Below are 19,370 nucleotides of genomic sequence, written 5' to 3' on the forward strand. Positions count from 1 at the left end.
CATTTTACAGCCTGTGCTGGGCATTGCTTGGATTTGTTCCGTTCAAGCCTTAGCTGCAGGCATATTTGTTTGCCCCATGGACACTAGATCAGGGGTCAGCCAGGGACTTGGACTTCATGCTCAGAATCTGAGGTGCCCCTTCTCTGGTTTTTTGCTTCCTGGATCCTTGCATCATTTCCTGGTGGCCTTAGCTGCCCGGGCTCTTTATCTCCAGTTCCTTTGGCCAAGACAGCAGCTGCCCATCACTACCACTGCCATAGAAACTGTCATGTTTTACTTCAGGGTAAAGCCCCAAAAACTGTGGTAAAGCCCCAGATTTTTTGTTTTGCTTCCTTTCAAAATTTGCTTGTTTTTGTTTTTCCCTAGCCTCCAAAGTCTTCTGGTAGTTGGAGGGTTTTTTTGGTATTTCCAGAATGTGTGGCTTATAGTTTATGGTGTATTTATTTGTGGGAGATTTGGTTTGTTAGGAATAAATACAGTGGAACTTAGTATGTTCTTTTTGAAGCATCTGGTGCCAGTCTAATTTTTTTCTCCTTGTAAATTATTCTTTCTGCTTAGGGGCTGTAAGGATTTGTTTTTTTTCTTTTAAAGTTTAATGGTCTTTTCTTACTGTGTCTCTAATTGATCCAGTTGATCATTCTAATTCTAGATTGGCCTTTTCAAGAGATTCAGGTCTTTATTTCTGAAAATTTTTCTTGGATGATTTAAGTATTACTCTGTTCCATTGCTTTGCTTTTTTTCTTCAAGGGCTTAAATTATATGTATGTTGGTCCTCCTTTACCTGCTTTTTATTTCAACCATTTTGACTCTGCTTCCTTCTCCTCCTGCTTCACCCTGTTTTGGCCTCAGCTCCTTCATATGTGTCCCATTTCAGGGTCACCTTCCCTGAAGTGCTCTCTGTGTCCTCCCATCTATAGTAGAGCCCCCTTTGTTACTCTCTTTTGTGCTGGTATAACTTATTCGTTCATTTGTGTGTCTGTCTACCTACCAAATCATGCATTTTGGTCTTTCCATTATGAAGTAAACTGTACGCACGACCTCCGTGTTTGTCGTCTTCTGTAGTTGTGTTTCCACTAAGCACCTAACACATAGTAGGTGCTCAGGAAGTATTTGTCCCAACAACTGATGAACAGAGGAGATATCAGAGCTACAAGTAAAAGGTTGTATGGATACGTGGGTACAGAAAAATAGACCTTTACTGAAAGCTTGACGTTAATGGAGAAGCTTGGGCGAACATGTAACCTGACAGCTGGGCACTCCTGTCCTGAAGTGAGGCCTCCAGCCAGTCCTGACATGGGACCTCTCACCAACAGTTTTTCTCCTGCTATCCTGTTCCTTTGCTGGTCTGTTCCCTAATTTCCTTCCTCTTTACCCCCTTTCTCATCTCTGCCACTGCTTAGCTCAAGGGGCTCGCAGAAACTACAAAATAACTGTAACTGTACCCGAAGGCAATCTCCTAAGGTCTCTTTAAAAGTGAATTTAATCACATTTTTAATACAAATTCTTTTCTTTCTTGTTTATTATTATTGTTTGTTGTAACACAATCAGATTTTAACTATCATATACAATTAATTACTGATTTTTAGATTTCCTTCTGCTATCTTGAAAACAAACTTTCTTTTGAATTAAATATATTTAAATGTGTGCTATTTTTAAAGTGAAAAATCCCTACTTAATCTACCTTATGCCTTATCTTCCAGCACTCCCCTCAGTTGGGGGAAACCTACCATTGAGAATTTGGAGTATATAGTTTCAGATTGTTTTTTACTGAGCATATAAAAAATGTGTAATCGTGCATGTATACACTCACATTTATATATATACATCCAAGTAAATAAGTAGGTTTTTTTTTTTTCATGGAACGCACATATGCTTTTTTAGTTAACAGTATCAGAGAGAACATTTTTCCATGTTTTTACGTAGAGGTGTATCTTGATTTTTAAAACACATATTGGTCTTTTGTAATAGATACCCAGTAATTTATGTAACCTATCTCCTATTAATGAGTATGAAGTTTTCCATTTCTTTCTTCTTTTTCTTTCCAATCAGAAATAGAGCAACATTGAACCTTTGTGTACATTACTTTCTTGCAGAGGTATAAGTCTTTCCATAGGTTTAAATTCCAAAAATGGACTTTTGGGTTCAGACGGCTTACATAGTTAAGCTTTTGATAGATGCTGTCAAGTTACATTCTGGAAAGAATGTGCCAAATTCCTTTCTTTCAAGCAGTGTGAGTTATCAGACTTTTAATCTTTCCTACTTGGCAGGTGAAATGATAAAGTTGATTTCATTTGTATTGCCTTGATTTTTAGTGAGCTTGAACTTCCTTTGACAGAACTTGGAGGTAACAGCCAAGCTGACCTTTATTTTTTGTGTCATGTATCCGTTCTTCTTTCGTTAACTGCCTGTGCAGACTATTGCTCGTGTTTTCCACTGAGGATGTGAACTTTCATGAAATACATAAGGTCACTAGGTGTCACTAGAATCCCGTTTTGTTGGGTTATTTCTGGGTGTGCTCTTTCTAAGAGCAGACAGCTGTAACTACAGTTGATAAAATTCTGATGTTTCCTTTGGACACACATTTCCATATTGAAGGGAGAAGAAATAAAGGTGAAAGGAATGAAGGTCAGCTTGACCATCACCTCTAAGTTCAGTTGGAGAAGGTTGTTGAAGTTACATTTTTTAAACAGTCACAGAGAAACAGATAACTGGGGACACAGTTCTCAGGCGACATCCGTACGTGTTTGAGAGTCCGCCCCTCACACCTGCCTTTAGTGCTTCCTACACACAAGCATGTTTCCTTGCACAACCACAATGCGGCCATCCACGCTGATCTCACCGGCTGTTCAAGTCACACACCTGACAGCCGTCGACTCCACCCCAGAAGCCCACGTTGTGTCTGGTTGTTGCATCTCCCCGTCTTTCTCCCCGTGGAGCCCTTCCTCGGCCTGTCTTCGGCTTTCCTGCCTTTGATGCTGTTGAAGGCTACGAATGGGACTGAGTCGGGGAGTGTCCGGTGTTTCCTGGTGAGATGATCCACGTTCTGTGTCTTGCAGGGATGACCTGGGACTGGTGATGGGTGTTTCCTCTCTGTGGTGGTGGTGCCTTCCAGGCCGCTCCACTGGGGTGAATATGCCCCTTTGGCAATTAGTCAGTGTGGCTTTTGACGGAGGGACTTTCACACTCTGTAAATAACTCCCTCATCACACTGTGTGTGTCTGTACTTTATCCAGTGGGTTATAATCCATTACTATCATTGTTCCTTTTAAGGTTTGAATTGTCCTCCATTGGCCAGTGGTAGCCCGTTCAAGTTGACTTTTGTCATTGTCATTATTTTATCATTTCTCCATCATTCCCTGAACACTTCTTTTCTCTTCTGGCACAATTTAGTCCAGGCTCAGCTTGTACTTTCTCTTTCCCAGCCCTGCATGCAGCCTTTTCTCCAAGGAGCCCTGGTTCCTTTCAGTGGAAAAATAGTACTTGAGTCCAAACTCTGGGTGGTAGGCATGCTCGTTGCCAAGGGGTGCTGGTCCCACGCCTTCTTGGGGGCAGAGTTGGTGAGATGCACCTGTATCTGGGCCACGCATTTGTTTCTGCAGCCATCCACGTATAGCGAGTCAGTGAGTTCCCACGGATACCTGCGATTCCAGCCCAAAGACACCTTTCCCGCCAGCTCATGACATGGCACTGCGAAGCGGTTTTGCTGTTTGACACATGCGGGGGAAAGGCCACTTGAGCACGAGACATGTGCTCTGCTGTCCTGGGTGCCCCCTGGTCTGCGCCACATTTGACGCAGCACTTGGCAGGCGGAGAAGGCAGTTGTGCCCACCCCACTCGACAGGGGTCTGCACTTCAGCCCTGGCCAGGATACTTTGCTTTAAAGCCTTATTTCACTGTTGACAGAAGTATTTGTGATAGACCAAGGCATGTGTACTGGGATTTGACAAATTAAGGCGGGTCATCACACCAGTCACATAAATTGTCCCTACTTTGTGCCAGGGGTTTTTATTTCCCCAGCATGTTCTCTGATACGGTTCAGGATGGAGGTGATCGGCCTTTTACCGGCAAATCCAAAGGCCCCGGGGTGGGCGTCCGGGGGCTCCTGGCGGAGGGGCCGCGGGGGTCAGCGTGGCCTGGGCAGTCGGGGCTGCGCGTGGAGAGCAGCGGGCCTTCGGGAACCGAGGCCTCAAGGCAGTCCTCAGGAGGAACCTAGCGGGGGTGGGGCTGGGAAAGTTTCTAGCCGCAAGCTCTCCCCGTCCGTCTGGTTCCTGTTCAGAAGGCGTTCATGTCTCCCCGGCATGCACACGCTCTCATTTGAAGATCGGTGAGCAGCGGTGGGCATAGTGACGTGCCCCCTCCTGGGAGAGGACCGGGACCTGGCCGGGCGGGCGCAGCGGGGCGGGCCGGGGGCCGAGCTGCTGCTGCAGTGCGCGTCGCGCAGGCGCCCCAGGGACGCGCACCTGGACCCTTCGCTAGCTCCTGGGCGCCGCCGGCGCTGCTCCGTGCTCTGCTCCAGCGTTTCCCCTCCAGTGCCCCTCCCTCGAATCCAGGTCTTAAACTTCTTTTCTCCCCTTACGGCCTTGTCAAATCCTGCCTCTCCTCTGATCGCTTTTCAGCAAGCAGCCTGGAGCGCAGATCCAGGCCACGGGCTCTGGCGCCCACCGGGCCGGCTGCTCCCCGCGTGCGCCGTCGGCAGTCGGTGCTCTGCCCGCAGCGCTGCTCCCCGAACTTCTGTGACCCCTCGCCTTCTCCCCTGCGCCGCTGGTAGGGGTGGGGACGAGACCTGAACCCTCTGTCAGGACTGTGTGCTTGGAGCCTGGCGCCCCCTCAAAGTTGCCATCCCCGTAGTCCCGGTGTTTCGTCTCCCCTTAGCGCCCTGCCCTTCTGCTGGGCCTTAAGACCCTTGTGCTGAATGACTTACTGACCGGGCTTGAGGTGGCTGGTCCTGAGGGTGGGACGGGCGTCGGGGTCCCGAGCAGGCAGGGCGGGCAGTGCCGCAGGTCCCACCGCTCGGCCCCGGATCCCAGGCAGGACTTCCCAGGGCAGGGCCCACGTGCTGGGCTGAGCCCAGGGCTCTGAGAGTGGCAGCCAGAAAACAGAGGCGGAAGGCTCGTCCTGCTTTTAGGGGCATCTCTTGAAACTCTTCTCTTCTTAACCACTAGATGGGGGGATGATGTCATCACTGTACATTTCTGAAGAAAAGCAGAAATGCAGCTGGTGAGCTTTTTCTGTTTATTCAGTAGATTTTGATTGAGTGCCTGATAAACGTGGTTTCGAGGTAGAGGCTTCAATATCTTCCTCTGCGTGTGGGCGCACGTTACGTTTGTATCGTGGAAGGACCGACGTTCAACCGAGTGGGTTCAGGGAGTATGTCCACGCCAGGCTCCATCCTCCCCCATGGGGGCGGGTGGTCGGGAGTCTGGGGTCAGGCACACCTCCAGCCCGATGGGGCGAGCCTTTCCAGGTTACTAGTAGAGGAGACCGGTGGTTCTGTAAACTCGGGCAGATGGTCTTGTGTGAGCCTCAGTTTCCTCGGTCGTTCAGTGGGGGGAAAGGCACTGCTTCCCCACCAGGCTGGAGTGAGGCTTCTCGGGAGCTGACTGAGCCTCATGACGCTGCCGGTTGTAACTTTCCCGTCGTCTCGGTGATGATGGGATGATCCCAGGTCTTCCCATCCGAGTCTTCTATCCGGGTGCTTCCAGCCACCCCTTTTTGGCTACTTTGTTGCTTATAACAGTGGAAAATGGGTGACATTTCTCCCGAGCGGGGGGAGCTGGTAAACACTGCTTGAGGCAGAAATTGGTAAAATCAAAGGGGTTTTTTTTTAAAAAGAGGCATCCTTAAGAAACCTCTCTCCTGGTCTTCTCCATCCTTGCTGCCCGTTTCTCATCTCTTTTCATTAGATCCATAATTCTGCCCAGCTCTTAATTGTAGGCTTCCTACAGGCTTCGGTGATTAGTTGGTTTTTTAAAAATCAACTTTATAAAAATGATTTTCATGAGATGAAATATTTCCATTTTAAGTATATCGTTCACTGAACTTTGACAAAGGTACATACCCATGCTACCACCATCACAGTCAAAACACTGAGCATTTTCATCACCCCAGGGGTTCCTTTGTGTCCCTTTGTTGTCGGCTTCCCCCCTGCCCGCCGCCCCCGCCAGCACACTCCCCGATCACCTGGTCCGTCAGTATTGATCAGCTTTGCCTGTTCCAGCGTCTCCTGTAAGCACACTCATCCGGCATGTGTTAGGTTGTGCCTGGCTTCTTTCGTTTAACGTGATGTTTTTGAGATTTATCCATGTTGAGATTTATCCATGATTTATCCATCGTCCCCCCGTCAATAATTTCATTTCTTTTATAGCAGAATAGTATTCTAGTGCATGGATATACCAGTTTGTTTACCCATTCACCTGTTAATGGACGTTTGGGTAGTTTTCAATGTTTGGTTGTTACCAGTAAAGTTCCATGAACAGTCGTGTGTGTGACCTTGTATATCTTCATGCTCCTGGGTCGTTACCCACACTGTTTTCCAAGGCGGTTGTGTCACTTTACGTTCCTACGATCAGGGCACGAGTCTTCACCAGCACTTGCAGTTTGTCAGTCTTTAATTTTAGCTTTTCTAGTGGCTGTGTAGTGGTATTCATGTGGTTTTTTATTTTTTGTAGCAGTTTTTGGGATAAAATTCAGCCAGTGTACAGTTGAGTGGTTTTTAATATAGTCACAGAGCTGTGCAGCTACGACCACAATCAGCTGAAAGCATTCTCATCACCTCAGAACAAAACCTTTGCATCACTGATCCCTCTATGCTGCCCAGCCCAGAGTAGCCCTGGTCTACTTTCTGTCGCCGTGGATTTGCCTGTTCTGATGTTTCATGTAAACAGAATCATACAGTATGTGAGCTTTGGGCCTGGCTTTTTTCTCATGACCTAATGTTTTCAAGATGCATCCACACTGTAGCCTGTGTCAGAGTTTCATTGCTTATGATCGAATAGTATTCCGTTGTACGGCTGTCTCACATATATCCATATTGTATACGATATGCAAATATTTTCTTCTATTCTGTGGGTTGTCTTTACACTTCCTTTACAGTTTCCTGTGAAGCAAAAAGATTTTAATTTTGATGAAGTCCAGTTGATTTATTTTTGTTTGTTTCTTGTGCTTTGGTGTCATTTAAGAAACTATTACCAGGTCCAAGATCACAAAGATTTACTATCTCTTTTCGAAGAATTGTATAGTTTCGGCTCTTACATTGAGGATTTTGTCCATCTTGAGTTAGTTTTGTGTACGGTGTGAGGTCGGGGTCTCATGTCTTCTCTCTCGTGTGGTTGTCCCACAGTTGTCCCAGCCCCATTTGTTGAAAAGACTTCCGTCGTTCTTTCCCCAGGGACTTGTCTTGACTCTCTTGTCAAGAATCAGTCAACCATAAATGTGAGGACCTCATCTGGTTTTGATTATATTTTCCTGATGTCGAGTGCTGAGCATAAGATGATGTGCTTAGTGAATCTTCGTGTATTGTCTTTGGTTTAAATCCTTTGCCCATTTTTTTTAAATTAGTTTTTGTCTTCTTAATATTGAGTTGTATGTGATTTTTGTATACATTGTACATACTAATTTCTTTGGTCAGATTCACATATTGTAATTATTTTCTCTCAGTCTGAGACTTGTTTTCTTTATTGTGTCTTTCAAACTACACAAATGTTCTGTTTTGTTGAAGTCCAGTTTTTCGTTTTCTTCTTTTGTGCTTTATGTTTAACATCCTCTCTGAATATCTTTGCCTGCTTCAGAAGCAGGAATTTTTTCGGGCATTTTCTTTTAGGAGCTTTAGGTTCCGCTTTTGCGTTTAGTTCTGTGATCTGTTTTGAGCTTTTTTTTTTTTCTTGTTCTTTTTCTTTTTGGTGTTTGTGTACACGTATGGTGTAAGATAAAGAGCTCAGCAGTGTTTGTCTTTCTACAAATTACTCATTATTCAGAAAATACTTTTGAGTGCTTACTCTCTGCCAGACGTTGGGGTTACAGCTCTAACTAGACGGGCATATTTACTGCCTCCCCGGAACATACTTTTAATGAGGAAGACAAGTTTTGTAAGTGCTAGAAAGGTTTTTTAAGGCCCTGGAGGGCACAGGAGGCCCCCTGGAGTGGGTTGCCCTGCTTGGGCAGAGTGCTTTTTGGGGGGCCGGGGGGCTTTTGGAGTCAGTGGGGAGCTTTGAGCTGAGGCAAAAAAGACAGCAAAGGAGCTAGTCTTTCCCTGAACTGGGGGACTGTGTCCTGGGAGCAGAAGGTCCAGCCCGAGGCAGGACAATGCCGGAGGGTCAGTGGCTGGAGTCTAGTGAGAAAAGGAAGCTTTGGGACAGAGACCTGCTCCTTCAGGACCTGGGTGAGGGATTAGAATTTTACCCACATCTGTCTTTATCCTAGTACATCCCCTAAGCGTCAGAGCTACGTAAGGGGTTGCCTGCTAGATGGATTTGCTTGGATGAGTCATCTGGGTTTAAATACGTCCAGAACTGAACTCATTCCTAACCGCTTCTAAACTCCATCTTCCGTCTTGGTCTGTGGTGCCGTTGTCCTGCCTTTGAGTCAGGATGCTTCGTTTCCCATTGCTGTCCTGTTAGGAAGGGAGAGCTGGGTCCCACACACACCACAGAGAGGAAAACCAGCTCGTCTTACGAGGCTTACAGCAAGAACACTAGTCCCTTTTAATCCCCAGCTCCTGTTCTCTGGAGGCATCACCTTTCCACTCCTGCAGCTCTTTCTAGAGCTCTGACTTACCTCTGGATTCCTCATTACTGTGGCTCCACTGCTGTCCTGATGTTCATTTTGATGTTGTCTAATGACTTTTTGGTGTGGAGGTGAGGCTAGCTTTCCAACTAGCTGCCTTTGGGGGACACACCTCGATGTCCCCACGTACATGCATTTACCGCGTGCACATACTCTCCACCACCCCTCCGTGATTCTTAATCCTCTCATTATTCCAGTGTACGCATTCAATTAAATCAGTAGTTTTATTGACGTTATTATGACTATGAAAGTGGTTTTTAGCTGAATCTGAAGATGCACCACAAATACATTTTGTTTCCTGCACGTCTTTGTCCCACCGGAGCTGGGCCTGGTGTCCTTAGTCCAGTGTGTCTTCGGTCCACGGTGTCTGAGGACAGAACCCATCACCTCTGCTCTGCTGGAGGAGCGAGTGGGGTGCAGCAGTTAGGAGTAGAGCTGCTGCTCTTCAGACCCACCCTGGCCTCCCTTGAGGTGTGAGGAGAGGAATCCGGACCCTTCTGGTAGACCCACTGCCCCAGCTGCAAGGCTGGGGTTTCCTGTTTGTTCTTCAATCCCCCAGATTCTCTCTTACCTGCTCTTTACTTCTGTTGGTTTGTGTCCTTCTGTTTTCCTTTACTGTCATTTGATTGGGGTTTGGCGGGGGGAGGAGAGAGACATGTGCTCAGCCCATCAGCTCTAACCAGAGGCCAGGCGTGCGCTGTTCTTACTCCTAAGCGTTGCTCGGTTACGGGTCCCCAGCCCAGCCCCACAGCCTTGCTGAAATCTTTGGCATCTCCTACCCCACTAGCCCTGGCTGGTCTTGGTGTCCCTGTCCTGGAACTTGTCCCTCAGAGGGACCTGTCCAGGGCCCCTGACACCTTCTCAGGCCCTGGAGCCCTCAGGACGAGGGTGTCATCTTTGTCACTGGTCTCCTGACTCCTGTTCATTCACTTCACTCACGCCGAATGCTGGATGTTTTCCCGAAATTATCACCCTCTTCACTTCGCTGTGCTTTTGTCTCTGCTCTTCCTCCAGACAGAAGACCTGCGTCCTCCCAAGTCTGCATCCTCATCCGGTTCAGCCTGGTGGTGGCCTCTGACCTGCAGCCTTTCCTGACCCTGTCGTGTCACTTGTGCCGTCTGGCTTCTGCTCCACCTTGCTGTTCTTCTCTTGTCCTAATAATTGTGCTGCCTTTTTTTTTTTTTTTTTTTTTTACATTTTTGAAAATTTCTTTCACGTCTGGCTTAATAGAAGACAGTTGCATTCTAATATCTTCTGATATCTGCTTCTGCATCTGGTGTGTGGGGATGACTCATGTCATTTCGCTTCAGCTCCACCGTGTGCTCTTGAGGGTGAGGAGTGAGCGGGCCGGGAATGTATCCTTGTCATGATGGCAGTAGTTCTGACTCACATCAGGCGTCTTCTCTGTTCACACTTTGAGAGTCACGGCTGATGAGTGCTGTTGACATTTTGGTGTGTCATCTTCCAGACTTAAAGTGAGAAATACTTCACTGTACAATACCATACACATGCACATTTCATTCTTATTTTAGAGACCTTTCTGTATCATTAGGGATAGATTTGCCTCATTCTTTTTTTATCGCACTGTGTTTTATTATATTTTCAGCTATTATTTGTGTACTAAATGTTGAACAGTAATAGTCTAATGAAATATAGTTGGAGATGGGGTTAGTGGCCTTATTTTAAAAAGACTTAGATTGGTGACATGATTTTGTAAACACGGGAGTGATTGATCTGGGTTATGGAGAGATGAATAAAATGTTTTAAGATTAATGTTTCAGTATTATATGAATGAATCAGAAGAGGAGAAACCATAGCGAAGGAGATCATTTAGAAAATCATTGTAATTGTTTAGATTTGAGCAGCTGAATGCTTAGGAGTGGGTAATGGCCGAGGGATTCCCAAGGCAGGTATGGAGGTGAAGGGTGATGCAGGAGGGGAAATGGCAGATGTGAGGACAGACGGGCTGTGGAAGCAGGAGGTACAGCTCAGCGTAGCTGGGACCGCAGAGCTAGGTCTCCAGGTGATGGTGGTGCCTTGACAGAAACACACAGGAAGGAGAACTTGGTTTTGGAGGATAGATAAGCTTTCTGGCTTCAATTTCTTTAGGACCCTTCTAGCTCTAGCTTATTCATTTTATGGCCTGTTTACTCTTAAATTGTGCATTTAATAGCATGTGCTTTATGAGTGCCACACAGTGATCATTTTGGAGTGTTGCAGGTCTCAAGTTATTGCATAAAAATTGTACTTCCTGTACCTGCCTCTCACTTCTCTTCTGCTCTTACACTTAAAAACACCAAATAGAGAAGGTTTTGGTAAATTGAATTTGTATTGCCTTTTGTGTTTGGTAATAAATGTACTTGTGTTAAAGGACATGTCTATTAGAATGACCTGTGTAGGGATTTCTTTCATTGTTAACTGACACGTGTGCAGATTTAATGTTGTGTGACCCTAATAGAACATGCTCATTACCGTTCGCTTTGATCACACAGATGCAGGACAGCTGGAGTGCACATCGATGAATCGCTGTTCCCTGCAGCTAATCCCAATGAGCACCTACCAAGCCTAATGAAAAAAAAAGTAAGTACGGGACTTCAGTGTGGACTCTGGCAGTCATCAATTTATTCATTTTTTTCTTCCTAGAAAATAAAACTTTTAGAAATATATTCAAGAGTTGTCTTAATATTGCTATTGATTGTATTATTCTTCTCACACAGCATTTTTTAATGAGTTATAGAGCTTACTTTATCCCATGAATGCTTTGATGTAGTTTGTGATAAATGGAAGAGACTGTTTGCCCAAAGGAGAACTAAAAGTTGCCAAGAAACAAGAAACTAGCACCCTTTCAGGTGCTCTGGTAACTACTTCAGGATTCAGGTTCTCAACATCTGTAGTAAAATACATTTGATCTGTTTGGCTGGAAAATCTCAAAAGTCTGAGGCAGAAATAGCTAAGTGTACACAGTTATTTATTACAGAAGATCTGTGCAAATACAGAGATGCTGCTTTCCTCTGAGGTCTGGTTCATGTTTGAACCACAACCGTTTTGGTTTTTTATTATTTAAAAGTTTTAATTGATTTCTGTATCTGAGGGTAAACTGTTCGCTGTGACATCAGTCACTTTGTTGTCATGTGAGAATCCCCGTTGGAGAGAAGATTTACAGACTTTCTCCACACTGAGTGAGGCAGAGGAGAGCTGTAGACTAGGGAAGACATTCCCATGGATGTCTCCAAGTTTTCTGAAATAGTAAATCCTGTGTCTCCATCACATTTCATCTCAGACAAGCTGGAACGCACCCGTGCAGTGATGGAAACTCACTTGTCTCCATCCAGATTGTGTCGGACGGTAGTGAAATGGAGCGTCTCATGACTCTGTGATAGACCAGCAGCAGCTGGTAGTACGTTGAGTGAACACAGATCAGACATATCGCTCCTAATTTCCCTTCCCTCAAAATAAGCACTCTTCAGTTTGACTTGGGTCCTTGCTGATCAGATGGTCTTCAGTACATGTGCTTTGAGTGAACGAGGTTCTACTACGTTACGTGTACTATTTGGGGGGTTGCTTTTTCTTCTTCACTTAACCGTGTGTTTTCATGTCAGTGTGTGTACGTGGCTCCACTTCCTTCTGCTTTGTGTTAAACAGCGTGAATGTGTCTTGGATTCATGCACCCTTAGATCATGGACGATTTTTACTAAGTAGGTTGTTTGTGTGATGTATTTGAGTTTATTTCTCCAAGCGGAATATCTAGAAAGGGACTTACAGTTCCACCAGCAGTGTACAAGGGTACTTTTTCTTAACACTGACCAATGCTGGATGTTAGTCATCTTTTAAATTTTTCCTAATCTGAAGTGTTAATAATGTCTGCTCGTACCCTTCACCACTTAAGGTTTTATTAGTCCCTACAAGCATTCCCCTTCCTTCCTTTCTCCAAATGCAGTTGCAGATTAAACCTGACTCCAGACCTTATTCTTTTGGTCTTTGGGGAGGGTCTTCGCTCCCCTCACTCTGCTGCCAGCCTGACCCTCTTGCTTGCTGTTCTTCAAACATACCACGTTTGTTTGTGTTTTAGGGCCATTGCATTGTCTGTCCCTCTGTCTGGAACACACTTCCCCCCATCCATCCATAGACGGTTTTCTGACGTCCACAGGTCCTTTCTCACTAAGCGGCGGTTCACTCCCCTGTCTACAGTGGCAGGTCCTTCCCACCATGCCAGCCATCCTGAGCCCCCGGCCTGCTTTTTCCTTACTATAGTACTTGCCCCTTGGTAACATATTGCAGAAGTGCGGGCAGCCAGACTCTCGCGAAGACCCCAGAACCCCGCGTGGCAGTGCTCCCGAGTCCACAGAGCGCATGCTGGTCCCCTGCCCCTGTTCTAACTGCATTACCTCTGCCAGCGACGGGGCCCTCTCACTGGTAATGGGCAGTGTTGACGAGCTTTGGGGGTAGAAACGCCCCAAGCACCAGGGGCCCATAGTTACAAAGCAACACTGTTGAATTAGTGCCTTGCATGCTGTCCAGGTACTTTGGCAAAAACAGTTCAGGCCAGCTCCAGGCCTGCTGGAACTAATCCTCCTGACACACACACACGATGTAGTTTACTTATTTGTCATGTGTATTTTCTGTCACTCCTTCATAGAGTATAAGCTCCCTGATGCAGGGATCTTTCTTTGTTTCAAGACCAGTGACTGACACACAGTAACATCTTTGTTAAATGATGAATGAGTGCATTACTAACAGATAGAGCAGGGTGCTGAACAAGAGCACAGTGTAGCAGCAGCCTTGAATGGCTAAGAAGTTCTTCCTTTAGACCGGGACGCATGTGAACACACTTGGGCTGGATGCCTAAAGAGGCCTGGACGGAAGACACGCTTCCCTAGCATCCTTCAGAGACCCTCGGGTGTAGGAGTAACTGTAGGTGAAGTCGGTGTCAAGCTCAGCTTTTGTATTTACGGTGGCGACCTGCCCAAATGGGCTCTTCCACAGGGGACCTGGGGGCCTGCGGTATAAAAAGTGCTAGGAGACATGAGGACGGTAGGGTGAGACGGTGACCCGGACATCACGTGTCCGAGGTTTCCTCATTCCCTACCCTTTGGACGTGTGGTCACAGGTTTTGTTTTTTACTGGCTGAATGGAGTTGCTGTGATGTAAAGACAGTAAGACAAGATTAAATTATGGTTCTCTTCTTTGGTGGTTATAAAATAATTACTTTCGTGTTTTATTACTGTGTCATGACTTTTTAGGAAGGGGGGAGATAGACATAAAAGTAGCAAAAAATAAGGAAAAGGAGACTAATTTTGTTTAAGAATCTTCATGGAAACTAAGAATGCTGGGGTCCTGAAAATGCCTCAGAAAACATAGCTACTTAGTGTGTAGCTCTTTATTCAGTCTGAAAATTCTGTCCATATTCTTACAGTTATAGGAAGAATAAACATTACAAATTCACATATAATGAAGAAATATCTCTTTAAGTAGGTTGTATTATGGATGTTACAAAAGATATCAGGAATGTGTACGGAAGGGTTCTTTTCCTGTCTTACACAATCGCAATACAGTATTATTTTTCTGTCCTTTTTGTACAGCGCAAGTGTATGCAGCCCAAAGATTTTATGCCTAAAACACCAGAAAATGATAAAAGACTGCAAAAGAAGTTTGAGAAAATGGCTAAAGAGCTGCAGCAGCAGAAAACCACTGTGGGTAAGCTGAGAAATGCAGGCCGGCCCCCGGTGCCTGTGTCTGTACTTCCGAAGCAGCAGAACTGAGCAGAACCTTTAGCCTGCACAGTGCCGCCCGATGCCTTTGCAGAACATTGGCTGAATCCTTTGTTCTTGCGCTCGGTCATCCCACTGCTTGATGAATCGAGTCTCTCGGTGCTGTGCTGGTGCCTCCCTGACAAATCCCACATGACCGTCTGGTCTGCTGCCCCAGACAGACGTGGAGTTCTCCTTGGCATCTGTCCGCCCTGGTGCCTGTCACCCCCCTGGACCCCAGACCTGCTCTGAAGTGGTCTCCCAACTCCTCCTCTGCCCTCTTCTCCCAAGCCTGCAGCACCCCATGTGGGCGTCCGGCAGCTCCTTGGCTGGCCTTCCAGCCGCTGTGTCCTTAGCCTCCACCTCCCTGCTTCAGTCAGAAGGGTGTACGTCCGAGCTCACGTGGCCGCCCCACCCGGGCTTTAACGGTCCTCAGTGTCGTCCTAAGGAAAAGATACTTAGGGTAAAATCCTGTATTTCACGTGTCCTGCAGCCGACCACATCCTATCTGATCTGCCTGTCCTGCAGCCTCACCTCAGCTCTGCCCCTCTCTGCTGTCAGCCTTCATACCTCTGCCATTTGGCCATCTTTCCTGCACCAGTGATAGTGTATTTGGAAAGAATTCAGCAAAATGGTAATGATAGATTTTAAAAAGTTCTCTTTTTAGACCAAATTTATGTCTGAATTGTCTTTTAAAAACTACAACTATAAGGTATTAAAGATTCAACTAACGTATGTCTGCATATTGCCAGAAGTGCAGTAAAAGTTGTGCAGGCCTAAGAGTTGCAAAGGAGAGGCTATTGAATGATTTGTGGTCTGTTTTTTAAGAGGGGGGACAGGTGGTCAGGGTCCTAAAGTTCTTTCATTACCTGCAAGGTGTGGATTCCAGGAAGCACACCACTGTTCACCCCACCACTGAGCCCCTTACTTCATGGCCCAAGGATCCCCTGACCTCCTTCCTGCCGCCGAGTGCACGTGCGGGTCTGTGTGTGTGTCTGTCAAAAGGGAAGAGGAGGACTTCCCTGGTGGCACAGTGGTTGGGAGTCCGCCTGCCGATGCAGGGGATGCGGGTTCGTGCCCCGGTCCGGGAGGATCCCATGTGCTGCAGAGAGGCTGGGCCCGTGAGCCGTGGCCGCTGGGCCTGTGTGTCCGGGGCCTGTGTTCCGCGGCGGGGGAGGCCGCAGTGATGGGAGGCCCGCGTACCGCAAAAAAAAAAAAAAAAAAGAGAAAAAAAAGGGAAGAGGAACCCGTGGAGTAGGGGACAGGGGTGTCCTTAAGAGGAATCATATTGTTGAAGGAGGAAGGCATTTTTTTGAGATTAAAACTGGATTTTTGTTTCTTTTCAGATAATGATGTTCCTGTTCTCTTGTTTGAATCTAATGGCTCCTTGGTGTACAGTCCCACAGTTAAAATCTGCAGTGGCCACCACAGTGCAGTGGAGAAGAGGCTGCAGGAGATGAAGGAGAAACGGGAGAATCTTTCCCCCACCTGTAAGTGACACTTCATACGATGGAAATTACAAAGTAGGTGAATAAATTGTGGAAAGGGTTTTTTTTTTTTTCCTTTACATAGATATTTTAGTTAATTTAGCTTATAATCATTTTTTTACCTCTATCAGCGTAGACTTTGTTGATATTTTCTTCCAGAAAATCTTATGCTTTATTAAGATTTTTAAAGAGTATATTGGGTATGTAGTATTCTCCAGGTTTAAGATCCTGTTGTTCCTTTGTAATTTTTCATATATTCGGGATTTTTTTTTTAATTAATTGGGCCCCTCTTTTGAAGGAGTTTGCTTTAGATTAAGTAATGCTTCAGTTTATGTTTTCCTTTATTTCTTTTATCTTGAAAGTTTTTAAGTAATATACAGAACGTTGACCAGTAGTACATCGTTTGTAGTAAACATCCATCTTGATTCCCACCTCATTCTCCTCTGCCGCTGGGTAACCCATGTTTTATGTTGATGTGTTTCTCCAGATCTTTTTCAGTGGGTCACATGTCTGTGTACACATGAACAAGATAAGGCTTCTGTATTTTCCTCTGTGGTGGTGTAACTTTTCTTTACCTAAATTGGATCATGGCATACCTCTCATTTTCAGCTTTCTTGTTTTACTGAAGAGTGTATTGGTGTGGACCTCCATCTTTATTTTAATTTTTAAAGATGTCGCATAGTAGTCTAGACTTTTGATATTGAAGCATCCGTCTGTTGCTGGATATTTGTCCATTTTGTCTTTCTTTTTTTTTTTAATTTTTGGCCTCGCTGTGCAGCTTGCGGGATCTTAGTTCCCCGATGAGGGAGGGGATTGAACTGCAGGCCCCAGGAGTCCTAGCCACTGGACCAGCCAGCGAATTCCCCCAGTTTTTCTTTATTAGAAACAGCGCTGCAGTTTTTATTCTTTTTAACTACATGGTATGGTGGTTCTTGTTCTTTTGTGACCGTTTTCCTCTCTGGACATAAGGCTTTTCCCCCCACTGTTTACTGTTATAACCCACACGCCAGTGGACATGCTTCTATATGAATCTTTATGTTCCTCTGTATTTCATGTATCGCAATAATAATTCATAAAGGCAGAATTTAAAAATTTTTGGTAGATATTGTCACATTGTCCTTCAAAAAGTTTGTGTCATTTTACCCTTTGCCAGCTGTTTATAAGAACTGCAGTTTCACACCCTTGGGAAACTAGGTTAAGATACACGAACTCTGCTGTTATAATGCGGTGACTTTTGCGAAACAGAAATACTACGTTTAAGGTAGACAAATCTGTTCTGTTTGTCTTTTCCTTCTGGCCTCTAGGATTCCTGTGATGCTTAGAACTCCTCCACCACAAGCTTTCAAAATTGTATTTTCTGCTATTACTTGTATGGTTTATTTTTAAGGTTAGTTGTTTCATCTGTCCTGAATTTATATCTATATTTATGCAATGGGCATGTGTATCAGTTAAGTTTAGTTGTGGCCGCCGATAACGGACAAATGCAAAAACCAATGGCTGCACTTAGATAGAGTTGTGTTTCTCCGTCCTGCCAAAGAAAGAGGCAGGCAGGGTTCGGGGAGGCTGTTCTGTGGTGTCTTGGAGAGCGGGCTCCCGACCTCCTGCCTGGCTTCCCTGGAGCCAGCTCCCTGTGAGCAGCCTCACCAGCTCCTGCCGCTGCCGCTGCCGAGCTCTGCTGGCCAGAGCGCAGTCCTGTGGCTCTTCCTGCTTGCAAGCTAAGTGCGACTGTGTGTGGCCCAGGAGCTACAAAGGCAAAACACCACTCTGGATGAGCCAAGAAATACAATACAGTTCTTTGTGTTTGTACATCTAATTTAATCTGCCAGTTTAATTTAAAATGGGCAGTGGCATTCAGGATGGCATAGCTAAGGGGACTGCTGTAGTTTTAGCCTAGGAAGTAGGAAACCAAATACAAGTCACCTGCAGGGCACTGCAAGCAAGACTGAAGAGTAGTCTTAACTAGGGTGTGTGTCTGCACTCATAAAATCAGGGTCTGTTGCAAGAGGCAGGTGGGAATGGCCATTGAGCTAGGTAACTAGCAGTGTTCCAGGGAACTGTCCAGATTGTTTCGACAAATCATTATATATGTGTGCAAACTAATTTGCCTTGAACTTTATTCCACTACTTTACAGTGTTAATTCTGCTACGTAACTGCCTCCCGCAGTTAAGTTTAAATTCAGCAGTTGAAAATGTTACCTGTGTGCTTACCTTTCTTATCTCGGTTTATTCTCATTTTCTAATCGTTCGCCCAAGTTTTCTCAGAAGTGTATTCTTTTAAGTCTCCTCAAAAAACATCTCTGGGGGCCTTCCCTGATGGCGCAGTGGTTGAGAGTCCGCCTGCCGATGCAGGGGACATGGGTTCGTGCCCCGGTCCGGGAGGATCCCACATGCCGCAGAGTGGCTGGGCCCGTGAGCTATGGCCGCTGAGCCTGCGCGTCCAGAGCCTGTGCTCCGCAATGGGAGAGGCCACAGCAGTGAGAGGCCCGCGTACCGCAAAAAAAAAAAAAAAAAATCTCTGGGGACTTCCCTGGTGGCGCAGTGATTAAGAATCCTCCTGCCAACGCAGGGGACATGGGTTCGAGCCCTGGTCTGGGAAGATCCCACATGCCGCGGAGCAACTAAGCCCATGTGCCACAACTATTGAGCCTGTGCCCTAGAGCCCGCAAGCCACAACTACTGAGCCCGCGTGCCATAAATACTGAAGCCCGTGCGCCTAGAGCCCGTGCTCCACAACAAGAGAAGCCACCGCAATGAGAAGCCCGCGCACTGCAACAAAGAGTAGCCCCCGCTGGCTGCAACTAGAGAAAGCCCGTGTGCAGCAACAAAGACCCAATGAGCCAAAACTAAATAAATAAATTAATTAATTATTAATTTAAAAAAAAATCTCTGGCCGTGAGACCGAGATCTCTCTCTTGTCTGTGCTCTGTTGCATGCACAGCCTTTGAAGGTGACGCCTGTGGCCTTAGCTGTTGAATCGCTGATCTCTGGGATGTTTTTCTCTGAAGCCCCCGCCCTCCGGACACTTGGGGCTGCGTAGTTCTTTGTTGCTGGGACCATCCTGTGCCCGGCAGAGTGATCCGCAGCATCCCTGGCCCCTGCCCCCTAGATGCCGGCAGCATGGCTCCTGTCCACCGCAACCCCACCCGCGACGTCCAGCAGCATCTGCAGGGGCCAGGCCGCCCCTGGTTGAGAACCACTGCTCTGGTCATAGAGGCAGCTGTCGGTGATCATCGTGAGAAAAGCCTTGATCGTTGAGAAGTGAGACTGACTGAAAGGTTCTCTACCCGTATCGAGCTTCTGCTTAGGTCTAGGCCGGCCGACTTTCCAAGAGCCCTTCCAACTTTTATTATCCTAG

The 19,370-nt window shown here is 46.3% G+C and overlaps 1 protein-coding gene across 1 annotated transcript in view; it reads left to right on the forward strand.

Moving 5' to 3' along the window:
• MCPH1 (microcephalin 1) overlaps nucleotides 1-19,370 on the forward strand; it is a 229,417-nt gene that overhangs the window by 11,858 nt on the left and 198,189 nt on the right. The window contains 3 exon segments of the mRNA XM_060001202.2: nucleotides 11,274-11,361; nucleotides 14,361-14,475; nucleotides 15,875-16,018. Coding sequence (XP_059857185.2) covers nucleotides 11,274-11,361; nucleotides 14,361-14,475; nucleotides 15,875-16,018 — 347 coding nt within the window.

This window comes from Delphinus delphis, chromosome 21, assembly GCF_949987515.2.
Source record: "Delphinus delphis chromosome 21, mDelDel1.2, whole genome shotgun sequence".
Lineage (NCBI taxonomy): Eukaryota > Metazoa > Chordata > Mammalia > Artiodactyla > Delphinidae > Delphinus > Delphinus delphis.